The following is a 27545-nucleotide window of genomic DNA, read 5'->3' as shown; positions in this document are numbered from 1 at the left end:
AACAGAGAGATACTAGCTAGGCTTAAAGCTTCTTGCATCTGATAACCGCTGACGTATCGGACTGAAGATGGCAAGGAAGAGCCAAGAGTCCTGTCCAGGTCTTTTATAGTCTAAATCCAGCCATCTTCATCATAGTTAATATCAAGAGCATGACTGCTGTTTCAATATCACGTGTATGACTGCTGTTTCTAGCAAGTGTAGTCCTGCTATTTCTGTGCAAGCATGACTATGTCTAGCCAGCGGCTTGTTCTCTAGCAAGCAACTGAAGATACAATAGTTCCTTTGTATTTGTGGATCATGACTCTTGTCACGGCTCTCTCATGTGGTTTGAGAGATGGAGAGATGAACAACAACCTCTTTATTCAGCAGAACACTTTTAGATGGTCATATTACTTATTAACCAAGATAGTTCGTTGGCTGCATCCTTAGTTACAGATGTCTTATTATGACCCTTTCTGCGTTGATGTCGAGTTGGAGGTGCAAATGAAGCGAAGGAAGTGCCACTCTCAGGTGGACCTCCCTCAACACCCCAAACAAGATGAAGAATGTTGATGCTAAATCCAATATTTGGGCCAGAAAAACCGAGACCGAAGGGCTTAAAATGACCGCTTTGTGAAGGCAGAGAAATCTGAGGAGCAGATGGCGCGCGCATATATAATGTGACGACATAAAAGTGTTCATCAGCCATCAGCCAATAAATTGGCGTGATTCTATAAGGGCTTCAGACAATCGGCACACCCAGAGGGCGTTCCCACTGCGTCTTAAGCTACGCAGCGTTGAGTGAACCTATGAAAGAGAACCTCCCTTTACTGACCATTTGTTAAAAAAAACCCAGAACATTCTGTACCATTTTCATAGTTGAACTGTTTATCTAAATGTGATGAAGTGCTTGAATGTCTCTAACATGAATGTTCTTCAGCATCATGAATGAATGAAGAATAAACACCAACCTCTTTGTTCTTCAGGATCTTCAGTGTGTTTCATTCTGAATTGCAGTGGGAGGAGCCTCACTGATGATGTGATTGCAGTGGGAGGAGCTTCACTGATGATTAATTGGAGTGGGAGGAGCTTCACTGATGATGGATTACAGTGGGAGGAGCTTCACTGATGATGTGATTGCAGTGGGAGGAGCTTCACTGATGATGTGATTGCAGTGGGAGGAGCTTCACTGATGATGTGATTGCTGTGGTAGGAGTTGATCTGCCAAAATCAAAAATATACAAGTTACTGAGTTTGTTTTTATGCTCATGGACATCAGAATATAATAATGTAAATTCTTCCAAATATACATAATGGTAAGAACAACAGTTCTTGCAAAAAGCATAAACAGATAGGCTACTGTTAGATTTACTGATAGATTGAATGAACAATGCCAAACCCAGCGCTGAGGGAGAAAACTTATCCTCCTATTATCACAGAAAAGCTGCTTTGAAACAATCTATATTGTTAAAAGCGCTATACATGAAGGTGACTTGATTTGACTTAATGAATAAATGTCATATTTCGTATTTAATCTGATAGTTTTGTAAGCCGTCGTGTTCATGCTACTGTATCAGATATCAAGCAGATCCTCAGGAAAGAAGCATGATCACGCACGGATGGGATGAGTGATGGAATTTATTCTCTTTTAAAGAGGAGTAGTATGAGGCAAAATTAGCACCGAAAGCGTGAATGCTAAAGGCATGTACCGTACATAATTGCACATATGTAGGCAACAAAATCCATAACAGTGTTTCACAAAATAATATAACGGTTAATGCAAATAAAACAATACTAAGCATATTTGCAACACACCCTCATGTAAACGCATCAAGAAAATGTGTAAATATTTTATAATGTAAAGTCTTTTTGGTACAATCATGCCATGACATTGAATAAGATTGAACCATATGGTAGCCTAACTAGTATAATACAGAATCGTCCCGTATTTAAGGCATCTGTGAAGCGTCCCGTGTGAAAGCCAGCCATACAGAATGCAGTTTGTCCCGTATTTTCAGGCATACGCTCTAAATTGACAATCATTTCTTTGTGACAAATCTTTGTTTGATTTACAAACATAGTCGTTCACGGAAGGCTTAAGCACCAAAAGCAGCCCATACTAATCATCTAAGTTCTCTTTATCTGGAGAGTATGCACTTTTCATTTATTTATTTATATTTATTAACATGGTTGCAAAAACATTTAGGCCTAGTTCAACATTTGAAGTGTCATTGTTTAAATGCTTTTTTTTTTCTTTTCTTTTTTTGATTGTAATTTCAAGGACGTTCAATTATTGTGCTTTTACATTTTATGCCATCTATGCCTTCCTGACAAAAAAAAACAAAAAACAAACAAAAACAAAACAAACAAAAAAACTTATGTTTATTGTTTTAAATTGTGGTTGATGATACAGTAATATCCATTGGTGTAGCTAGCTATATATTGAAAATGGGTAAAATTCACCAAGAATCATTTCTAGTTTCAACATTATTTGTTCTTCAGAAAATGTGCGACCATTGAAAACTTACACTAATTTACTCATGGAGCCACATTAGCATCCCTATATATTGGGACTTAAAATTAACCATATTCGGCCAGAAAAAATAAGAAACCAAAAGAAAAGTTTGTTAAGAATTAAAATCTAAAAGGATATTAAAATGTTTGTAATATGAGTTGCAGGCATGCGAACTTTGGGCAGAAAAAACAAAACAAAAGTAGTGCTTTTCCCCATTTTTAAAATGTCACCGTTGGCATACAGTAGCTATAATAAAACAAAGATGGCTAAAGTCAACCGATTAAGCTAAATAGACCTAACAATCTCTGTGTAAAAGTAAAAGTCATTTTAAACCCCCTGTAATCCGACTCCAAATTTCAGGTAAAAATGGTCATTTTGACCCATTTTACAAAAACTGTAATTCCTCAGTAAATATACATCCATCACATATAGCCTAATATTTTGGCTTTCTTCATTTACATTAGTCTTTATTCAGAATATTTTTCTTAACAAAATCAAAAATTTGAGCCGGGAAAGTTTCTGAAATTTGGTTGATTTTTCCACGAAATTACACAAATGTGTTTGTCTGAGAACCTTTTATACATCTTTTGTACACATATTAACCTGCAGATTCTAAAATGATATGCACTGTGTGGTACAGTAGCCTACAGATATTTAGTGTCCCTTATTTTCCTTTCCATAAGTTGGTAACCCAAAGCCTAACTGACGATGCTAGTCAAACAAAAATTATATCTTAGACTACTATTCAATCACATTGAAACTTAAAACAACTTATATAACCATTAAGTGTGCAAACATACCTTTAAAGAAGAGTAGTACGAGGCAAAATGAGCACAAACACACCGGAAGTCCTGCTCTCTCACTCCTGCATGGACAAACACACGCGCGAATGAAGAGAGAGGCGTATCACGATTAAAAGCGCCAGTTTCAACGAGAGAGATCGCTAATTACACGGATACACGTCATTAAGTATTTATCAACAACGTTTTAACACGATATACACAGTGATAAAGAGACCGTAAACAGGACGTATGCATGAGAGAGTGAAAGATGTTTCTGCTTTCACAAGCGCGAGTGCTTAAAGGGGAAGAGAAGCCACTTCCTAACGGGTTTCACGCCGCAGGCTTGAGCTCCGCGTCAGCTTCTTTGGCAAGCCAAAAAGGGTCCGAGTACGTTTTGATAGTTTTTTTTCCAATTTGAAATGAAGCAGAAACGAGAAAACGGCCCCTTTATTCGTTTTTTCAAAAAACGAGATTTCGGCTTGATTTTTTTTTGTTTTTTGTTTTTTAGTTCACAGGCAAGTCCTATTGGGCTTTCTTCTGTGCAACTTTATGCATTTCACAGAAATCAGACATCAGAAATATTAATTATTAGTCTGCCACCAGCCCGTTATATTTAGCTGTGCGGAGTTAAATCTGTGTGGTGAAGCTGCGCTTGACAGCGCCGAGCGGGAGAGGCTCACTGACCAGTCTTCAGTCAGCAGTCAGAACTTTTCTTTTAGACGCTCCGTTTTGACACGGGATGGTGATTGCAAATACTGTAATGCCAATCGGCTGAGAGTGGGTACCGATGATGGTGAAATACATTTTTACTGAAACTGTAATCATATCCGCGACCCGCGAGAATGAGACAGATGATTGACAGGATGATAGCGGAGGCAATTAAAGGCGCAAGATAACTTCTGTTAACAAAAACACAAATAAAAAAAGTGTTTGATATAAGTGACTTTGTCTTTGTTTTATTGTTTTTAATCAAATAATTGTGAACCACAAACCGAGCCTTCGTTTTAAAGGGCAATTTCCAAATATATTGTATTTATTTGTTATAATATGGGTATTTTAATACAGCATAAAAACAAACAAACACACGTAATATGTATGCCTATAGGCAAAACACCACAGTTTTTTGGTTTTGTTTGTGTGAACTTTTATCCCCAACCATATTTCTTCATGGGCTCCACTCCAGGGGTCAGGCTCAGCACCCCTACTTCCCATGGTACTAACTGTAATTAACAGTACTGACCAGGGCCGGAGTGGGGCCACTTTTCAGCCCGGAAGTTTCAGGCCCAAGACCGGCCCTCTTTTTCCATGGTGGAGTTCCAAATTAACACTTTTTCCAAATTGGATAAATGAAGCAACAGTTCAGCTCTTACTATTGTGTAGTTTTTATTAATACCATGGTTCAACAAAAAAATTGAATGGTTAAATAATAATTCACTTAAGCTGAGAAGTTAGCAAAAAATATTCCACAAGGATAGGTTGATAAATTAACAAAAGCAGAAAGAAAGAAAGAAAGAAAGAATTTGAAATATATCCCACTCTTCCACAAAGAGGCATATTGAACTAATTGTTTACAGATTTATTTGTATTCAAAAATAATGCTTTTTTAATAATAAAAAAATTGGGATACCTACTCTCGGATAAATAAGGCCTATGATTAATCAGATGCAAATAGAAATATAAAACCAGTCCTAATTGAAAGAAAACAAGTTGACAAAAAGATTGAATCCAATATTGGGTGATAATATAGTATAAAGAGAGATTTATAAGCTATTTAGAATCTACAAAAAAAAAAAAATGAAGAGGACATTTTACTGCATACACAGATCAAGCTTGAGTTTTGTTATCAAAATTAAATTGCATACTATTTGAATCTATGAATCGCCATGTATTGGGTGATACAAAAAGGCTAATATTTTAATTAAATTTTATATTTTGCTTGTGAATAGGTTGACAACGTTACAACGGTATTAGCCGAATAATTACGTTGCAGCGTTGCTAACGTTAATACTAGACCTCTCTCTTTACCTGGTGTTGCCACTTGTGTTTGTCCTGAAATATATCACCACAGATTTATTGACACCCTTCTATCTGTGTTGTATACTGTAATAGACAATTGTCCTGCAAAATGATGAGGTTTTTGTAAGAAAAACATTGCAAGCAAATGTCGAATTGTTTTTTGAAATCTTGCATGGTGCCCCAGACCGAGGGAGATTGACCGTCATCTTGAACTTCTACCATTTTCTAATAATTGCGCCAACAGTTGTTGCCTTCTCACCAAGCTGCTTGTCTATTGTCCTGTAGCTCATCCCAGCCTTGTGCAGGTCTACAATTTTATCCCTGTCCTTACACAGCTCTCTGGTCTTGGCCATTGTGGAGAGGTTGGAGTCCGTTTGGGAGTGTGTGGACAGGTGTCTTTTACACAGGTAACGAGTTCAAACAGGTGCAGTTAATACAGGTAATGAGTGGAGAACAGGAGGGCTTCTTAAAGAAAAACGAACAGGTCTGTGAGAGCCGGAATTCTTACTGGTTCGTAGGTTATCAAATACTTATGTCATGCAATAAAATGCAAATTAATTATTTAAAAATCATACAATGTGATTATCTGGATTTTTATTTTAGATTCCGTCACTCACAGTTGAAGAGTACCTATGATAAAAATCACAGACCTCTACATGCTTTGAAAGTAGGAAAACCTGCAAAATCAGCAGTGTATCAAATACTTGTTCTCCCCACTGTACATACATACATAGACCTATACACTGTATATGATCCGAAGTAGCCTAACTAGCTACTTGAGTAGTTTTTTTTTTCATTGCATACTTTTTACTCTTACTCAAGTAACTATTAAGATTGTTACTTTTACTTTGAGTAAATATTTCTAAAGTACTTTTACTTGAGTACAGTCAGAGGTGTAAAATACTTGAGTAATTTTACTTGATTACTGTACTTAAGTATTATTTTTGCGGATTTTTACTTTACTTGAGTACAATTAAAAATCAATACTTTTACTTTTACTTAATTACATTTTTTAAGAAAAAAAAGTACTTTTTACTCCTTACAATTGTATTTATAGTCAAAAAGTACTTCTTTTTTGGAGATCACTTCATTCTATTTTCCCTTGCTATTACCAAACCCAGGCACGTGCACAGGTAGGGCTCAACCTGTGCAGAGCACATGCCCTTTTTGCCCTTAAACTCCGAAGTGCCCTTTTTTGGGTGGTGTTTTTTATTTTATTTTATTTTTTTATCAATGCTATTGGTTACCATTTACGTCTGTCTGTCTGTTTTACAAATATTTAGCCAATGAAAGTTCTTAAAATGAACTTGTGTAAATCTTATTCGATCCTCAAGCTGTCAGTATGCTGATAACTCCGCCCCCTCTATATTCACGGAATCAACTGAAGTTCCACAGCAGCCGCACAGTAGACAGCAGCTGAACGAAGTTTTGCGAAGGGTAAATAAATATCTTGTTGTTTGAATAAATAGGCTACTACTAAACACTATGTCTATAAAGGCTAATATTTTATTTATTTGATGTCTGACTCACTGAGACATGTGGGACGTCGCCTGAGACTGAGAGGTATGGCTAGCATTTGCCATCTAACGTTAGTCATAGCCAATACATAGACACTTAAATAGCCTGTGCATACAGTAGCATTTCATCTTTTATAAAATGCGATTTTGGCCAAATGTATTTTACAGAAGGAAAAACTGAGCGCCCATATAGGTACAACAAACTAGTTGGTTATAACTAGAGCCAAATTTCTCTCTATGGCTCTGGTTATAACCTGTTGATGAAAATGTAATGTGATGCCGCCGGCGCCGTTTTAATGACGGACAAAAAATGCACATTTTCACACATTCGCTGGTCAAAAACTAGATACTGATAAGTAATACAACAACATATAATTTGTTTTTACCATAGACTGTAAAGGTTTTTACCATCGGAGGTGCGCCCCCGCGCTGTTTCGTACTGGAACTTACACAAAGCCACGAGTGATCCTCGTCACCTAGGTAACATTTCTAAGAAGTAAGACATTTCTTCTTTGATTTATGATTGCTGATATACACCTAATTTATTAACATTTAGACTAATCATGTTATGGTTAATTCAAGGCTGTTATGCACGTATTATCTAGCTAATTTTTTAATCTATAGTATTCTATACTCTCCGCTCGTCCTCACATGGTTTTACTACAGTAATATTGTAGTAGTGACTTAATTTTTTTTTTTACAGAAGATCACTGTGAAATCTTTATATTTTATCATGCAGAATGTAATTCATAAGTTAATTCATTCCAAGGCTTCATTTATTTGATCCAAAATACAGCAAAAACAGTAATATTGTGAAATATTTTTACAATTTAAAATAACTGTTTTCTATTTGAATATATTTTAAAATGTAATTTATTTCTGTGATCAAAGCTGCATTTTCAGCATCATTACTCCAGTTCAGTACTCTTCAGTGTTACGTGATCCTTCAGAAAAGCTTTTCACTGCAACTGTACTTTTCACACTATTTTTTTTTTATTTTTATTGCTGGCTCATTTTAGAGAAAGTGTAGTGAATAAGAGACCTTCAAGAGACCAACATCCCTGGCTCACTGAAGGTTGCTGTTAGGTTTAAAGAAGCCCTTAAAACCATGTTTATCTATTATCTGTATTATTATTATTATGATTGTTAATAATCGTGAATAAATCTAAAGCTTTTGAGACTATTATTTTGTGTTATTGAAAATGGGAGGGGGGTGCCCTTTTTTTTGTTTCAGCACATGCCCCTCAAAAAGTCTGTGCACGGCCCTGACCAAACCAATTGAATTGCACTGATGCCCAGTTTAATTTAAATGTTATTTATTCTGCCAATGAGATTTGTTTTCACATTCCATGAAATTTGTCAGACATGTTCATTGGTCCTTTGGAAGTGACGTCATGTCGCATTTATTACCACAATGCACAGCACCTTGACCTGGAAATTAGAGAAATTATAACAGTCAATCAATGGAAGAAAATGGAGGTAGAACGTGATTCAGCTGCGAACACAGTCCAAAATCAGCCACAGGATCAAGAGCACCCGTGGCCGTACCTTAGCGAATTCTTTTCTTTTAGTGGTAAAAGCATGTTTAGTGTATTGTTTAAAGCATGTTGCATACTGGCATTAGATAGTAGTCTTATAGTTTGATAATTAAATACAATTAAATACAAACAGTTCTAAAGCAGATTAAAACCTTGTATGTGGTTCATTGCTGTTACTTTTACTTCTTTAATACTCAAGTACAATTTTAATGTGGTACTTTTTTACTTTTACTCAAGTACGATTCTGGCCAGATACTTTTACTTTTAATTGAGTAAAATATTCCCTCAGTACTTGTACTTTCACTTGAGTAATATTTTTGAGTACTTTTTACACCTCTGAGTACAGTTTTCACATACTCTACCCAGAGTGTGACGTCATATCACGACCATTGCAGTGTCTGTAGAAATTTCACATGCTCAAAGTGTAGAGTGGCCATGGCTTTAACTAGTTTTAAATTAATATTAAAATGAGGTGCGATTTCGCATCATTTACGCAGCCAGTTCGCTCGGACGAGGCAAATTGAGCGTCTGGTGTGAGTGATTTTATCTGGTGCTTCTTGTGCATTCACGCATATGATACCCGAGCTGAAAAATCAGAACTTCTGTTCAGGAGCCTGCTTGCTGCTGTCATGTGGTGAAGTGACCAGTGTCCTGGAGGGTGATCCTCACTCCGATGCAGGACAACAGGTCCTCAAACTGGCCGCGGGACAGGCGGAAGTACCGCTGAAAAGCGCACCGTCATCCAGGCGCAGCTCCTGAAGCAAGTGGTGAGACTCGCCAAACTGGGTTCATCTAAATTACGCCATATGCTCTCATTGACAAATGCGGAACAATTAGTTCATGCGTTCATGACCTCAAGGCTAGATTATTGTAATGCTCTACTGGGTGGTTGCCCTGCATGCTTAATAAACAAACTACAGCTGGACCAAAACGCAGCAGCTCGAGTTCTTACCAGAACCAGGAAGTATGACCATATTAGCCCGGTTCTGGCAACACTGCACTGGCTCCCTATTAAACATAGCATAAATCTTAAAATATTGCTGATTACTTACAAAGCACTAAATGGTTTAGCTCTGCAGTACTTGAGCAAGCTCTTAACGCATTATAGTCCTTCACGTCTATTGCGATCTCAAAATTCCAGCCAGTTGATAATACCTAGAATATCAAAATCGACTGCTGGCGGTAGATCCTTCTCCTATTTAGCACCAAAACTCTGGAACAGTCTTCCTACCATTGTCCGTGAAGCAGACAGTCAGTTCAAAGCTAGGCTAAAAACACATATCTTTGACCTAGCATTCACATAACACATTATAGACTTTTATAATTCAATGTTAGACTGCATAGATTAGGTCAGCCAGAACCGGGAACACTTCCCATAAATCCTGATGTACTCGTTACATCATGAGACTTTGGATAAAAAAGGAGAACTAAAACAAGAATCAATATCAGCGCAGTGTTTTCGAGATGCCGAGAGCTCCACGTCCGAGACTTCGACCGCTCCTACATGTACTTTATTAAACAGGTGAGCACATTTACATAAAACTAATCAATGTTATATAGTTCAACAATGATAAAATGTTAGAATATGATCTGTATGTTATTCTAATGTTGATCTAGCTTACTGCTAGTCTCATACAGACAAACTAACACATAAATCAACACATACAAATGCAGTTTAGTGTGCTAGTGTAATGTTAGACCAATGAAACAGCGCTGCGTTACCTCACAAGTTTAATTTGCCTAATAAACTGACCTGTGAGTAGTAATTCTGCACTCGTGTAGTTCGGTAGAATGAAATGCCCATATTCCTTTTATATCCGCGGGACTCGCGTCGCGTGTGGAGCTGATAGCTGTCTCTTAGCAATCCCGAACTGCTTCATATCACAGTCATGATTAAAGCATTGATGTATTTACTCATCCATAAACATTATTAGATCGGTCGGCTTGACGTTGACGACAAGATCCATAATTCTTAGCAAACGTTGTGTCATCAAACTACAGCTTTGTTATTGTAAGAGGTTAGCGACCTCCAGTGGCGAAAAAAAATTACATAATGTACGTTTAAAAGATATCAATCAATCAATCAATCAATCAACAAAGTGACAACAGTCTCTCTGCTGTGGATCCTCTCATGTGATCTCAGTTGTTCTGATCGACTGAATCTCTTGTCACAGTGTGAACACTTGTAAGGTTTTTCTCCAGTGTGAATTCTCTGGTGCTGTTTTAAACTGTACGCTGTAGTAAAAGTCTTCTCACACTCAAAGCACATGTACTCTCTCACACCAGTGTGTGTTTTCTCATGTTTATGTAAAGTTTGCAGCAGTGAAAAACTCTTTCCACACACAGAACATGAATGCGGCTTCTCCTTCGTATGAACTACCAGGTGTGACTTCAGGTGTGATGCCCAGAGAAATGTTTTTCCGCACTGATCACATGAGAACGGCTTCTCTCCAGTGTGGATCATCATGTGTTTTTTAAGATTACTTTTGCATGGGAATCTCTTTTCACACTGATCACACATGAATGGCTTCTCTCCCGTGTGAATCATCATATGAACATCAAGTTTCTGTTTGATTGTAAAACTCTTCCCGCACTGATCACACGTGTGCGGCTTCTCTCCAGTGTGGATCCTCTCATGTGTTTTCAGATGTGCTGACTGACTGAATCTCTTGTCACAGTGTGAACACTTGTAAGGTTTTTCTCCAGTGTGAATTCTCTGGTGCAGTTTTAAATTGTTTGCTGTAGTAAAAGTCTTCTCACACTCAAAGCACATGTACTCTCTCACACCAGTGTGAATTTTTTTATGTATATGTAAATATTTCAGCAGCGAAAAACTCTTTCCACACACAGAACATGAATGCGGCTTCTCCTTCGTATGAACTGTCAGGTGTTTCTTCAGGTATGATGACCCAAGAAATGTTTTGCCGCATTGATCACATGAGAACGGCTTCACTCCAGTGTGGATCATCATGTGAACATTAAGGGATGATGATCGACTGAAACTCTTTCCACACTGATCACATGTGAACGGCTTCTCTCCGGTGTGAACTCTCATGTGAACATCAAGACTATCTTTGCGTGTGAAACTCTTTCCACACTGAGTGCAGGTGAAAGATTTCTTGGCTCTTTTTTTCTTAAAATTATTTTTAGTCTTTGAGCGACTCAAAGGTTTTCCTCCAGGTTTGACATGATGTTCCTCCTCCACTTCACTCAGTTCTTCACTCTCCTCGCTCTCTTCCATCAGGTCTGACATCAAAGAGAAAATTATTAATTACATTTTTAGTACATCAAAATAATTCAAAGAGAGAAATATAAAGTGAAAGACATGAAAGTGAGCCCTGATGTAATAGTAGAAAGTAGACAACTGCTATAAAATTTTATGATAATTTGATGCATTTTTATAAATAGATTATATGTCCTTGAAACTTTCCATGAATGAGGAAAATTTATCTTCCAATTATTATTTTTAAAACATTATAGGCACAAATCCCATGTTTCTTTAGCAAGAACTATTGAATAAATTTGATCAATGACAATTATCTAACATGATATTAACATTAAAATATACAATACTGTCATATTTTGACACCAACTTTGAGATTGATATTTATTTGACTAAAACTAATTATTAATGGCCGGTCACATTAGACTAGCTGTGACTTGCTCCGATTTGTAAGAGTACTGATGAGGCCGAAGCCATGAGACCCAGCATCTTCTGGAATCTCTTGAGGGGAAGGCGGGCGCCCGCCCTGAAAGACATTGCCAGGCACCAAATAGAAAGTGTGTGTGCTTTGGTGAAGCGCACTCTCATGCGTACCGAGTCTATTTCTATACCCAGGAAGGAGATGTTCCAGCTGGGAGATAATTGTGCTTTTGGAGAAATTGATCCTGAGGCCCAGGCATTCTAAGTGGTTGAGGAGCCAGGCTCTGTGAGTTATTAGTAGCTCCTCCGATTGGGCTATGATGAGCCAATCGTCGAGGTAGTTTAACACTCGCACTCCCCACTGTCTCAAGGGGAAGAGGGTGGCGCTAGAGACAGGCCGAATGGAAGTACTGTGTAGTGATGAGCCTGCCCTTCGAATGCAAACCTCAGGAATGGTCTGTGATGGGGCGCTATCTGGATGTGAAAATAGGCGTCTTTCAGATACACTGAGAAAAAACTATCTCCCGGGCGAATATGCGCGAAAATTGTTTTGGTTGCTGTGTTGGTCCTCACGCTATCTTGTGTGGACAGAGGAGGGCCGGAAACAGACCCCGCCCAGTCGTCGCTGTATTGAAGGCTGTAGAATGCACTGATTGCTATTACGGTTCTAAATCACCTTAGAGTATTAATACACAATTAATGTCCAGTAACCAGTAGAGGAGTAAAGAAACCAGAGTCAAAGATCAAATTCACTCACTGTATTGATTGATACATTTTCTCACAATGTCAACAAAAAGGTAAATGTCACAATAAAACAGCGTAGGCCTACGTAAAATAAACAAACAATAAAAACAATGCGTATATATTCAAAAGATACAATTATATTAAGAGAGGGCAACTAAGTGGTGGAAATAAGTAAGTGTACTCAGTTTCAAGAAGTCCCAAGTATTCCAGAGGAAGTCCACTTAAAGGAAGAAGGGTGCAGAAACGTCGGTCCTCAGACGCGATGCCGTCTGGTCCTGATAAGGTTAATATGACGATGCTCAAAAAGGCCTGTAGCTTCGTGTGCTGTGATGTTCAGTGTGTGTGTGTGTGTGTGTGTGTGTGTGTGTGTGATGAGTTTGTGTGATATGGTCAGCTGGACAGATGTAGATAAACGTGTGTGGTTCTATAATAAAACAAACAAACTCAATTAGTTTCTGTTACAACTCTTACCATAAAAATGCTGCGTCATTATGACTTCACGTGATTGCACGTGAGAGACATCACAAACTTGTGATACAGGTATAATATAGCAGCTGTTCTCTTATAACTGAATAAATATCTTATTGATGCATTAAACAGAATATCAAACAATGATTATTAGACAAAATAAATATAAGATAATCACTTACAGTCTGCAACGACGCACGTGCGAGTATTCACCACAGAAATCCAACAACCTCAGGAGCGATCACACAACATCAGCCGCCCATCACATATGAAATACCAAACTGCTCACCAGCTATATTATTGATCTATAACTTTATGGCCGTCTGATGCACCTTAACTCGTCTCGTTTGCTCACAATAACAACTCGTCGCGCACCACATCTCTTCTTTCTTTCCTCTATTGCCGCGTGTGTGAGATCTCGCGTCACTCTCACAAAACTCGCGAGACTTCCGATTCAAACACCGCCCACTCGTCAAACTCAACACTTGAATGGAACAATGTAAAACTATAACAACATAAATATAAAATGACCATGCCCTTTTGCACAGCCGCGAGGGAAAGGCTGTCATCCTTTTCCTCTTCTTTCTCGTACGAAGCCCTGAACGACACGAGGTCCGCCGCTCGCAGAGAGGGACACTGAACGGCCTGTGTAAACAGGACTGGCGAGGGAGACCGCTGGAGAGAGACTGAGGCACCCGGGGACTGGGCCAGTGTGATCTCGCTCGTCTCACCTCGCTCAGGCTCCCTTTGTGAACGGCGCTTCTTAAGCGGCTCAAGCAAAGGGGCGAGGAGCGGGTCGTCATCGGTGAAGCAGGCGAGACGAGCCCGCAGAGTGGTAAGATCCGTCACGTCACATTCGTGAAGGTACGGGGCGCTAGAGACAGGCTGAATGGTAGTACTGTGTACTGATAGGCCTGCTCTTCGGATGCAACCCTCAGGAATGGTCTGTGATGGGGCGCTATCTGGATGTGAAAATAGGCGTTTTTCAGATACACTGAGAAAAACCTCCCGGGCCAATATACACAAGAATTTGTTTGGTTGTCAACATCCTGAACGGACGTGTCATAAGCGCTTTGTTCAAGTGTCTGAGATCTAGAATGGGTCTGAGACCTCCATCTTTTTTAGGGACGAGAAAGTAACGACTGTAGAATAGAATAGAATAGAATAGAATGAGGCATTTATATAGCGCTTTCATATGTACTACTGTACACCCAAAGCGCTTTACAATCATATCAGGGGTCTCTCCTGTGCAGCATCCATTTTGGATGTAAAAGCCTGACTCGCTCTGTGACATAGGAACTGTTTCGACAGCTCTCTTTTTCAACAGTTTTGACACTTTGGTACGGAAAACATGGCCTCTTCGACCGCTGTCTCGACCTTGGCTCGAAAGCGCGGAGGTTCTACGTTTGTTAAATTCCCAGCCTGTGATGGCGAATTGGTTACTGTGGGGACAGTGCTTGTGTGTAGGCGTGCAAACTTTATAGCAGGCACATGACCTACATATGACACATGGAGAAAAGAGCTCTTTTCTTGCTTTGTGTCACCGTGAAAACAGCGTTTGTTTGCAGGTGAGCGTGCTTCACGGCAGACTCATTTGCTGCGGAGTTTACATTTCCAGCCGCCTGAACAGAAGGAACTGGGGAACGTCTGAAGTATTTGAAAGAGATCGGTCCGACCTAGGCGGGACTCGAACTCTCTCTTTTTCTCCCTGTGGCTTGGACGGCTTACAAGGCTTGGGGTCCAACGCAATCCTGGGAGGGGGTCCCCGCCTCTCAGGGAACGGAGTGCGCCTGGCAGAGCGGGAGTGGCGATGGACTTCAACCGCTGGGCGGGGGCTGAGTGACCGGCGGCGCTGACTTGGGCTGCTGTTGAGGAGGCTTCCTACTGGTCTGGCGGCTCAAAGACGAGCTGGAACATTTCGGAAGGAAGTGGCACATCGCCTATGATGCTTTCTGCGCCTCTGTGTAGCGCTCGGAGAAGCTCTTAACGGCCAGGCCAAAGAGACCGGAAGGGGAGATGAGGGAGTCCAGGAAAGCCGCCCTATCTGCCTCCTTCATCTCCGTCAAGTTCAACCACAGGTGCTGCTCAAGCACCGTTAGGTTGGCCATGCTCCTCCCAATGGCCTGGGCTGTAGACTTCGTAGCCCGCAGGGCCAGGTCAGTGGCGCTACGCAGGTCCTTGAAAGCCTCAGATTCAGGTTCAGACTAGTCCAGGGAACGGAGAAGTTTGGCCTGAAAGACTTGCAGGACAGCCATTGTGTGAAGCAGCGGTGGCGTAAGCGCGGTCAGCGAGGACAGACGTAGCGTGGCAAGGCTTGGATGGATGTGAAGCCTTAGTCTTCCATCCTGCGGCGGTAAGTGGACAAAGGTGGCCGGCCACCGCCTCTTCTACCATGAGTCCAGCAGGCGTAATGATATGATGCAGCGCCTGAAAATAGGTCTAATAGGTTAGACCAGGGATTGGGCAATTTCGGTCCTGGAGGGCCACTGTCCTATAGAGTTTAGCTCCAACCCTGAAAAAAATAATAATAATCACCTTCCTGTAATTTGGTAGTAATCCTGAGGACCTTGATTAGCTTCTTCAGGTGTGTTTGATTAGGGTTGAAGCTAAACTCTGTAGGACAGTGGCCCTCCAGGACCAAAGTTGCCCATCCCTGGGTTAGACAAACTCAGTCCCGGTCACGTTGGAAGTTACCGAGCTGGGGACTATTTTCAGGTGCTGCGTCATATCATTACGACTGCTGGACCCATGGTATGGCAGCAAAGTTTCTTGATTATTACGCAGGAATGAGAGTATAGTTCCTAGCCATATAAGCTTAGAAAATTGCCATTTTATATTTTCTGTCGCTCTTAGTACACGATGTAACTACAGAAGAGTCAAGTTTTAAATAGGAAAAATATCGAAACTCTGTGGTAATTTTTTTGAGAGAGATGCTAATGGTCTTGTCCGATTCAATGATCTATGCTAAGCTATGCTAAAAGTGGTACCGCCAGACCCGGAGATCGGCTGAATGGATTCGAAAACGGTAATACTCAACTGTTTAACTCTGGGGGAGTTGTAAAATGAGCCTATTTCCAAAAAAAGTGGAGTATCCTTTTAAACCATTTCTCTGAAAAAATGAAGGAGGATATGCCTCCTTCATATCCGTCAAGTTCAACCACAGGTGCCGTTTGAGCACCGATAGGTTGGCCATGCTCCTCCCGATGGCCTGGGCTGTAGACTTCGTAGCCCGTGGGGCCAGTCAGTGGCGCTACGCTGGTCTTTGAAAGCCTCTGATTCTTAGTCTTCCATCCCGCGGCGGTAGGTGGGCAAAGATGGGCGGATGGGTCGCCTCATAGCCTTTATCTTTAGCGCCGTCAACATTGGAGAGGACTGAAGAGAAAGAAGGCTTGATGCGAGCCACGACAGGGAAGAAGGGGGCGGGTCTCTGCTGAGGGGTCTGTCGGCGCCCTTGCAGGAACCACTCGTCGAGCCAGCATCGTGAGGGTTGCTCGGGTGGAGACCAGGAGCTTATCCCGCTGAAAGGAGTTTCGACGGCGGAGAGTGCTTCTATTCCGGAGGTCAGCGAAGTGGAGAAGTCGCTGAAGGAGTAAAAATCTGGAGCACCTAGGCGAGGCACAGCAATATATAGCCTCTGACCACACCCATGCTGGCGGGCTCTGACGCAACAGGGCGCCCTGGCGTCTAAGCCGCCTCGCCATAGGTTTGTGCAGTTGCCGCAGCACAGCGAGCACAACTGAGCACAAGAGCGGTCATTGGCTGTGCTGCGGCAACTGCACAAACCTATGGCGAGGCGGCTTTGACGTGAGAACCAATCAGGACACCTGGCGCCCTGGCGTGTCAGAGCCCTCCAGTATGGGCGTTTTAAAAAGTTTGCTTCAATATTACCTCTCGAAAGGGAACTATGAATTGTGACAGAAATAGTCAAAGGCTTATAAGTACTACACATCTTCTTTCAGCACTTCAAAACTATAATATCATGTGTTATTTTTAATGTGATAACATATTTTTTGGTCATCCTTCAAAGATTCCCCTAAAACTAAAAATTAAGATGTAGGAAAACTCTTATTTAAACACTAAATTACCACAGAATTTGTCAGTTTGTCCGCTTGTCCGGGACAATTGGATTTTTTGAAGGAACAAGTAATTTACGGAAATAGTTCCAAACAAAGATCACAGCAGAACCGTATCGCATCTCACAGCAACACTTAACTGTGTTTCATTACTGAATAATTCAGCGTTTTGAACGAATTGGCCGAGTCAAAGATTCAATGACCCATTCATAAACACTCAAGGACTCACTCATTAAGACGGTCTCCTGCCGCCTCCTACTGGCGGTTTACTTTCATGTTTAAAAGTAGCATTCTTTCCAACATTTCTTATTTGTATATTCAAAAATATTTAAATATATAGTATATTATTATAGTATCTTATTAGGCTATTCTAATTTAATCTATTGATCAAATTTAAAAATTTTAAACTAAAGATGAAGCATACATTTAAAGGAGAAGTTCACTTTTAAAATGAAAATTCTGTCATCATATACTCACCCTCATGTTGTTTCAAAGCTGTATGAATTTCTTTCTTCTGCTGAACAGAAAGGACGATATTTAGAAGAATATCAGTAATCAGACAGTTTTTGGGTCCCATTGACTTCCATAGTAGGAAAAAATATATACTATGGAAGTAAATGGGACCCAGACACTGTCTGATTACTGATATTCTTCTAAATATCGTCCTTTCTGTTCAGCAGAAGAAAGAAATTCATACAGGTTTGAAACAACATGAGGGTGAGTATATGATGACAGAATTTTCATTTTAAAAGTGAACTTCTCCTTTAATAAGATTGCGGGGGGGGGGGGGGGTGCCCTTTAAAGGTGCAGATGAGACAATATGCTTGTTAAAAAATATATCAGAGCTGATTGAACACAGATGAGAATATTTCTACAGAATAAATTATATTTACAGCACACGGCACACTACTTTTTTACTCGGACAAGAGAATGAGCCAAAGGACAAGCACATGAAAAGGCTTAATGTCGAGCTCTGCCATGTCATAGTTGAACTGTTTATCTAAATGTGGTGAAGTGCTTGAATGTTTCTAACATGAATGTTCTTCAGCATCGGGAATGAATGAAGAATAAACACCAACCTCTTTGTTCTTCAGGATCTTCAGTGTGTTTCATTCTGCAGGGTTCTGGATCACTCATGTTCTCTCTGTCCTCTTTAATAAACTCAGTCTTTGCAGATTTCAGCTCTTCCTGATGCTTTGATGATCGTCTTCACTTGTAGCTGATGGGAATTTACAGCATTTATTGGAGAATTACTGTGGGCGGAGCTTCACTGATGATGTGACTGCAGTGGGAGGAGCTTCTCTGATGATGTGATTGCTGTGGGGGGAGCTGATCTGCCAAAATAAAAAATATCAATTTTTTTTTCAAATATTATTCTTTTTTTTATAATACATGACACTTCTAAGCATTTATGTCTGTCTATCTAGGCCTATTCATTAGACATCCATCTATTTGTATTGCTAATCCTAACATTATTCTGCTTCTTCATTAAAATACAGGTATCTAGAAATATAGAAAATAATATAAATAATTTAAATTCTTCCAAATATAAATAATGGTAAGAAAAACAGTTAAAATCATAAACACAGAAATAAACGTACATATAGTAACAAATCCCCTCAGTCTGCTGACACCAATGAAATGAGCTTTAAGTGTCAATTTACAGGAGATTTGAAGACATCAGCATAATAAATGAGGTGAAAACAGGAACTATTGTCATGAAATAAAGAGTGTTTTCAGCAGATCTGTTAATATTGATGAGCCTCAGACTATCAACACTCATTCAACAAGCCATTCAGGACCATCAGCAGATCATCTCACTTTATTCTGAGTGTTTGCTGTTAGAAACACATTATTTGAGTCAGGATACATGATAAAAGCCTGTAAAACTGTAATTTCTCACATGGATATGACATGGATAAAACATCAATAACACAAAAACAATCACTATGACACTCATCTTCATCAACCACTACAGAGAAATAATTACAGCAGCATAATATGTCCACATTAAATATAGTTTGATTTTATGACATTAATCAAGTAGGCCTACTTAGATCATTAAAATAATATGTGCTCAAACTGACAATGATCATAAAACATTTAAAAATAAAGAGCATCACAAAGCAATATTGTTCAAGAGTAAAACGCTATTCATTTATTAACATTTAAGAGTTGATTTAATGTCTCACGTGGCTCATTATTATGGGGTGCCGTTTGTAAAGCGTCTCATGCTGAAAATAACAGCAACATTTTGTCACATTTAGCTTCAAACAGTGTTGTATTTAACTGGTATGAATTTTTGACGGTCACTTTTTAGCACATTTACAACAATATTTGTCAACTTAGAGATATTTTAAATAGTTAAATCTAAATATTAAATGTTACACCTAAATGCTAAATCTAAATCTAAATGTTAAATATAAATATAAATATAAATGTTAAATCTAAATCTAAATCTAAATGTTAAATCTAAATCTAAATGTTAAATCTAAATCTAAATTTAAATGTTAAATCTAAATGTTAAATCTAAATCTAAATGTTAAATCTAAATATTAAATCTAAATCTAAATGTTAAATCTAAATGTTAAATCTAAATGTTAAATCTAAATCTAAATGTTGAATCTAAATGTTTCGGGTGAAACTAAATATTTAACTAATATGCAAATTCAAAATGCCGGTAACCGGAAGTGCCAAAATAAAAGCTTGAGTGTGTGTTTATAGCATGGTTTATAGTGTCAAATAACAAATAAAAACCATCTCATAATAATAACTATAATATAACGATAATAACTACCTAAAATAATGAACACGTTTGGAGAAACTGTAGTTTCTTGATGAGAGTGATGACGTGACATTCAGTCAAAGTGAGCCCCCTCGTGGCTGGCTATTATGGCTACAGGTCATGAGTCCTGCACTTTTCATAAAAGTGACACTAGCCTACTCTTCAAATAGCCTACAGTTTCTCCAAACGTGTTTATTATTTTAGGTAGTTATTATCACGATAATCCATGTCCAGGAGTCCATTTCCTCGGATAAGATGGTTTTTATTCGTTATTTGACACTATAAACCATGCTATAAACACACACTGACCTCCTCGAGCTTTTATTTTGGCACTTCCGGTTACCGGCATTTTGATTTTGCATATTAGTTAAATATTTAGTTTCACCCGAAACATTTAGATTCAACATTTAGATTTAGATTTAACATTTAGATTTAGATTCAACATTTAGATTTAACATTTAGATTTAACATTTAGATTTAGATTTAACATTTAACATTTAGATTTAACATTTAGATTTAGATTTAATATTTAGATTTAACATTTAGATTTAGATTCAACATTAAGATTTAGATTTAACATTTAGATTTAGATTCAACATTAAGATTTAGATTTAACATTTAGATTTAACATTTAGATTTAGATTTAACATTTAGATTTAACATTTAGATTTAGATTTAATATTTAGATTTAACATTTAGATTTAGATTTAACATTTAGATTTAGATTTAATATTTAGATTTAACATTTAGATTTAGGTTTAACATTTAACACTTAGGTGTAACATTTAATATTTAGATTTAACTATTTAAAATATCTCTAAGTTGACAAATATTGTTGTAAATGTGCTAAAAAGTGACCGTCAAAAATTCATACCAGTTAAATACAACATTGTTTGAAGCTAAATGTGACAAAATGTTGCTGTTATTTTCAGCATGAGACGCTTTACAAACGGCGCCCCATACATTATAGGCTCAATGTAAAGTAAGAGATCGATTCACATAATTCCCCTCACAGATCTCAAACTTTAACTCTTGACATTCAGTAACAGTTCTCACTCCAAACATCGAGACAATCACACAAACGAACACAACATCGCTCAGGGGCTCGTTCTTCGTACGTTGCTTATTACACCCGAGATCAAATGACACATCCAAGATGATATCATCGTGCTAATCATGATCCGGCTAATTGGGTTCTTCGAACTCACCTGTTGTTTATGATTAGTATAGCTGGATTGAGTTATCTGAGATAACTGCGCGTTCATGCGCTGGCTTAAAAGGGGATATGTATCGATCGTAGAAACATTGATCAGCAACGCTGCTATTGGCTGCTCAGCGTGGCCAAAGAGCGCGCTCAGTTTTTCTCCTTAGCAGAGCAAGAACTAATAGTCGAAGTTTATTCGGAATTTTAATGTTTAATCAAAACGACAGGGAACACAAAGTCTGCAAAAGCCAGGAGAGAGGGCTGGCAAAAAGTAGCAGACAATTTAAATCTGTTAGAAGTGGCCATGTTAGATGTTTTTATCACTTATTAGCCTTTTTTGTATTTTAATAATTGCATAATTAGGCTACTTTGTTCATTGTAATGTCAGAGTCACCACACTAGAACATGGGAACTAATAAAAGTGAAGTACAAAAATATTCTACACAGCCTAATGGTAATTTTTAGTTATATTATAGTCTCTTCTCTTCTATAAAAGGCACTGTTAAATAAATGGTGTTCTGTTTATAAAAGCAACCAAGAAAAAGGCTGAAAAAAAGAAAAGATCTTAGTAGCCTACACTGTAAAATAATTGTACAAATATTGCTGCATTAAATGAAGGCCGCATTAAAAGTAATGATGAATTGCTTTGACTTGTGAAAGTGAAAACTGATAAACTTATGTTAATGTAAAAATATTTTGCCATGAGTTATTGATCACATTTTCCCGAGTGTAGTTCATTGTAATGACATTGTGTTTTCCTCTTTTGTGCACTTTTACATAATACACCAACACTTGTATCTGTTCCCAATAAAGTGGTGGCTGAAATATGTGCAGTAAGTGGACATTTTCTAACTTTCCAAAGGAAAGAAAGTATATAAGACTTTGTAATGTCCATTTGTTTCCATTGCACTGGACAGTGAATAAACCCTCTCAGATATGGAGGAACTAGCCTACCTGCAAGTGCATAAATAACTTTACTTCATTTATACTTGTATGCTTTATGGCTGCAATATAAGTTGCAGGATTCCACATCTACAGAAGAGTCTGCACAGACAGAGGAGACATAGGCCTACAGGTGGGCAGTGTATAGACAACTTTTCCTTTTTATTTGTTGCATGAGGCATGTGTCTAATATCTCTTGTTGCCTGTAAGGTTGTTGCAGGCACTTGACCACTGGCTTTTCTTTACAAAGAACAATTGAAATAAAACTCAAGGAACTAAGCATATTTGTCTTTTATTAAACATTTAATGATTTTTTTTTTTTTTGCAATGTTGTGTAATATGGCACATGCAACAATGTCACAGGCCCTGTCAGGTGTGCAACCCTCAGACTTTTCAGACACTGAAATATTCCCTTTAGTTAGCCAAAGTTCATTTCATTGTGTGCCCTTGTCCTGGCTAGAGCTGCATTGTAACTGGTTTGGGTCAGGGAATGGGGTCATAAAACACCTGTCTGCAGGAACATGTCATAATCACCTATGAAAAAATGCAGTTCTGTTAGGATCAGCATAAGTGTATGTAATTCAGTGAGCTTGATATTTAATTGTGGAACTTTTCTTACCACTTTCAAATAATGTGCAGGAATGTGAATCTCTGAAAATTCTTAAGTAATGCACAGATCCTGGCCTTTTTGCTTTCACATTTTGTGATTATGGAAGATTTTAGTCAACTGCCTTTTTTTATTTGATATAATATTATTAATCTGGAATATTAAGAATCCCAATAGTAACTGGGCTGCACATTTACATTGTGAACCCCCTTTCTGTTCACATAATCCCCTTCATTGAGGCCTTGATGGCAGCCTATAGTCTATGGCAGTGATTTTCAACCTTTTTTGAGCCGCGGCACATTTTTTACATTTACAAAATCCTGGGGCACACCACCAACCAAAATTACATTTTAACAGTACATATAATACATATAATTAATACTATAGTTTCTAAATGTATTTATACTCACTTAGTGTGAAGCCTGGGCCTGTTTCAATGAACACAAAATGGATATCCTGGCAGGAATGGTAGAAAGACACACACGAAGCTCTTCCTCAACAGATCTCAGTCTCTCTCTGTTTTTAGTTTTTATCGCAGTCAAGCTTGAGAAGCTCAGCTCACACAGATATGTGGTTGAAAACGGGAGCAATGTCAAAATAGCTTTGTTGGCCAGAATGGGGAACTCCTTGGCAACAGATAACCAAAAACTGTCCAAAGGAAGATCAGCAAAGTTTAGCTTTAAACCACGATCTTGTTTCAGTTCAATGAGTTCCTCTTGTTCTTTTAAAGTCATGTCCTTTCCAGCAACGGATGCTGAGCTGTATGGGTCCCTAACCCAGTCAAGGCATTCTGTGAAGGCTGAAGAGAAATAAAATGACAACTTCTCCTCAAGAGTTTTCAAATGTGTGCCAATCACCTCACACATTGCAGCAGTGTTGCCATCATGCAGTTTTTCGGTGAGTGGGAACATCTCAAGGTTGCCACGCTGCACATGTTGTTGCCAGAGCTGCACCTTTAAACGGAATCCGTTAATTTTATCAGTGCTTGTAAGCAGGTTTTCATTTCTGCCTTGCATCCGTGTGTTCAGTTCATTCAGATGATGAAATATATCAGCCAGGTATGCCAGCTTTGCACACCACTCATCACTTGCAAGCAGCTTTGAGTAATCGGACCTCTCGTTTGTCAGAAAAACTTTAAGTTCCTCTCGCAGCTCATACACACGGGCCAGCACTTTGCCGCGCGACAGCCACCGGACCTCCGTGTGGAGCAACAAGACTTTATGTTCTGCTCCCATTTCCTCACACAAAGACGCAAATAAGCGACATTTCAAAGGTCGCGTCTTCACAAAGTTCACTATGCGCACAACATCATCCAACACAGGAGATAGATCTGCTGGTAAGGTCTTCGCAACGAGGGCCTCACGGTGCAAAAAACAGTGCGTGACAGTAATATCTGGGTTTCTTTCTTTGACCCTACTTACGAAGCCTTTGATGCGCCCGACCATGGCTGCGGCTCCATCAGTGCAGACACCTGTGCAGTTTTCCCACGTAAGCCCGCCTTTGTCAAGATATTCCGACGTGACCCGAAATATTTCCTCTCCTGTTGATTTTTCTGGCAGTGCCTTGCAAAATAGGAAATTTTCTCGAATGGCGTCTCCATCCACAAAACGCACATTGGCCAAGAGCTGACAATGTCCACTAATATCTGTTGTCTCATCAAGTTGCAAGGCGAATTTCTTACTGACGCGCATCTTTTCCAAAACAACAGTTTCGATGTCCACAGACATGTCATCAATGCGTCTGGCAATTGTGCTATCTGAGAGAGATACTTTAGCTATCTCTTTGGCTGCGTCAGGGCCAAGCATCTCATTTACAATGGCTTTACAAGCTGGCAGGATTAATGTTTCTGCCTCAGTGTGGGGCTTTTTTGATTTAGCAACGAGTTCAGCAACAAGGTAGCTAGCTTTGAGGGCTCTCTCATTTACCTTCGTGGTTTTTCTCAAAAAAGTTGCCTGTTTCTCGTTGTTTGTACGTAAGCGTACAAAATAGTCCATCGGCTTATTTTGGACGGAAGGGTGTTTAGTTTGGAGATGGCGCTTAAGCTTGCTTGGCACCATGGCGCTATTGGAAAGCTTCTCCCCACACACCAAGCACAGCGGAGTTGGCGCCATCGCATCGCCGGTGAAAGTAAATCCGAAGGAAAGATAGCTTTCGCTGTATTGCCTCGAGCTCACCGTCTTGTCTTTTTTCTTTTGTCGACCACTCATATTAGGGCCCTCATCTGGGTCAGAATTTTGGCCAGGGCCCTGTTCGGCATTTGCATTTTCTCGTCTCAAAAACTTCTCCATCACTGTCACTTGCTCGTCTTACTGTCACTGTCACTGTCGCGTGTGCGCGTGTGCGCGGTCGCGCAGCGCTAACTATATTGTTTTTACAGGCATTCATAGCCTCTGCTGCCACCCACTGGAATAGAAGAGTATTACATTATCTGCCACACTTTATTACAGCACAGGCACCCAACAATGGTTAATTAGGTGACATTAGATAATTTCCCACGGCACACCTGACGATCTCTCACGGCACACTAGTGTGCCGCGGCACACTGGTTGAGAAACACTGGTCTATGGTACCAATCACGTTAGTGAAGCCTGAGTGACATACTGTAATCGGCATGGTCATGATTGTATGATCTTCATAAAAAATGATGATAGCCTAAAAAAATTGCTTTAAAAAAAACTGCTTTACAACATTGGGTCTTAAGTGGCTTGGAAATGCCAAAAAAAAAAAAAAAAACGACAGACAGCCCTTTCCCTCAACTTCTCCGCATCTCCAATAGTGTAAAGGAAAGAGCCACTCGCAAATAATCTTAGGGCAATGCAAACAGTTTGTGCTGTATTTAAAGCCAGACTCCGACAAGTCGAAAATAAATGTGCGTTTCCAACAATTTAATAATGTAAACGACAATCTCACGAGTCACGAGAAAAGAAAAAAACATCTCAGAAAGTGCACTATCGCGCTGCGCTGGACTTCCCGTATCAGCTCCGCTTATGAAGCCGCGATCTAATCCTGTTTACATGAAATAAGCCTGCTCCCGAGCAGGTTTAAGCTTGCGCATCTGTTGCTATGACAGCAAGTCCAGGATGAGCTTTGAAGAACCAAACGATCCAAGATCATGCCAAATCGTCAACAATCAAATCCAGCTAACTGAGTTAGCGACGTACGAAGAACGAGCCCCAGGTCTGAATGAACTCAACATATTCTCCTCATTGCTCGCTGCTGCTGCACTAAATGTTTATTTCAGAAGGAAGACGCCAGAAAAGACGCACAAGTATCGCTGTGATCGATGAAAACACTACAGAAATGAGCCTGTCGCTTAATCAAACTGTATAAAGTGTGTGTGATGGTTGTGTAAATATGAGAAATACCGTGAACTGCTCTCCTCACCTCAGAAGACTCGACGGTGCGTCCCAAATCGCATACTATCCGCCCTAAACAGTCTTAGAAATCAGAATTAGTACATCCCAGGGGCCCGTTCTTCGTACGTTGCTTATTACATCCGAGATCAAATGACACATCCAAGATGATATCATCGTGCGAATCATGATCTGGCTAACTCGGTTCTTCGAACACACTTGCCGGATATGATTAGTATAGCTGGATTGAGTTATCTGAGATAACTGCGCGTTCATGCGCTGGTTAAAAGGGGATATGTATCGATAGTAGAAACATTGATCAGCAACGCTGCTATTGGCTGCTCAGCGTGGCCAAAGAGCGCGCTCAGTTTTTCTCCTCAGCAGAGCAAGAACTAATAGTCGAAGTTTATTCGGAATTTTAATGTTTAATTAAAACGCCAGGGAACACCTCAAAGTCTGCAAAAGCCAGGAGAGAGAGCTGGCAAAAAGTAGCAGACAATTTAAATCTGTTAGAAGTGGCCATGTTAGATGTTTTTATCACTTATTAGCCTATATTTTTGTATTTTAATAATTGCATAATTACTTTGTTCATTGTAATGTCAGTCACCACACTAGAACATGGGAACAAATAAAAGTGAAGTACAAAAATATTCTACATAATGGTAATTTTTAGTTATTATAGTCTCTTTTATAAAAGGCACTGTTAAATAAATGGTGTTCTGTTTATAAAAGCAAACAAGAAAAAGGCTGAGAAAAAAATAGAAAAGATCTTAGTAGCCTACACTGTAAAATAATTTTTGCTGCATTAAATTAAGGCTGTATAGTCATTTCAACTGTTAAATCTTGAGTAATGATGAATTGCTTTGACTTGTGAAAGTGAAAACTGATAAACTTATGTTAATGTAAAAATATTTTGCCATGAGTTATTGATCACATTTTTCCCCGTATAGTTCATTGTATGACATTGTGTTTTCCTCTTTTGTGCACTTTTACATAATACACCAACACTTGTATCTGTTCCCAAGAAAGTGGTGGCTGAAATATGTGCAGTAAGTGGACATTTTCTAACTTTCCAAAGGAAAGAAAGTATAAGACTTTGTAATGTCCATTTGTTTCCATTGCACTGGACAGTGAATAAACCCTCTCAGATATGGAGGAACTAGCCTACCTGCAAGTGCATAAATAACTTTACTTCATTTATACTTGTATGCTTTATGGCTGCAATATAAGTTGCAGGATTCCACATCTACAGAAAGGCCTACAGAAGAGTCTGCACAGACAGAGGAGACATAGGCCTACAGGTGGGCAGTGTATAGCCAACTTTTCCTTTTTATTTGTTGCATGAGGCATGTGTCTAATATCTCTTGTTGCAGGCACTT

The 27545-nt window shown here is 39.2% G+C and overlaps 2 protein-coding genes across 3 annotated transcripts in view; both read right to left on the bottom strand.

The window, feature by feature from the left end:
* The window catches only part of LOC307156367 (uncharacterized protein), a 1306365-nt gene extending 1287759 nt beyond the window's left edge, over window positions 1-18606 (bottom strand). The window contains exons 1-2 of one of the 2 annotated variants that reach the window (XM_079867672.1): window positions 18355-18606; window positions 10531-11593 (exon numbers count right to left, since the gene is read on the bottom strand). In XM_079867672.1, coding sequence (XP_079723798.1) covers window positions 10531-11593; window positions 18355-18412 — 1121 coding nt within the window. In that variant the 5' untranslated portion in view covers window positions 18413-18606. The remainder of the gene's footprint in view (window positions 1-10530; window positions 11594-18354) is intronic. The other variant, XM_079867671.1, reaches the window with a different exon arrangement.
* LOC307156058 (uncharacterized protein) overlaps window positions 1-26272 on the bottom strand; it is a 488898-nt gene extending 462626 nt beyond the window's left edge. The window contains exon 1 of the mRNA XM_079867253.1: window positions 26198-26272. The gene's annotated coding sequence lies outside the window, so the exon portion shown is untranslated. The remainder of the gene's footprint in view (window positions 1-26197) is intronic.
* Window positions 26273-27545: the final 1273 nt, after the last annotated feature.

This window comes from Squalius cephalus, assembly GCF_949319135.1.
Source record: "Squalius cephalus genome assembly, chromosome: 1".
Lineage (NCBI taxonomy): Eukaryota > Metazoa > Chordata > Actinopteri > Cypriniformes > Leuciscidae > Squalius > Squalius cephalus.
Note: the sequence above shows the minus strand (reverse complement) of the source record. Positions and strands in the feature narration are given on the sequence as shown.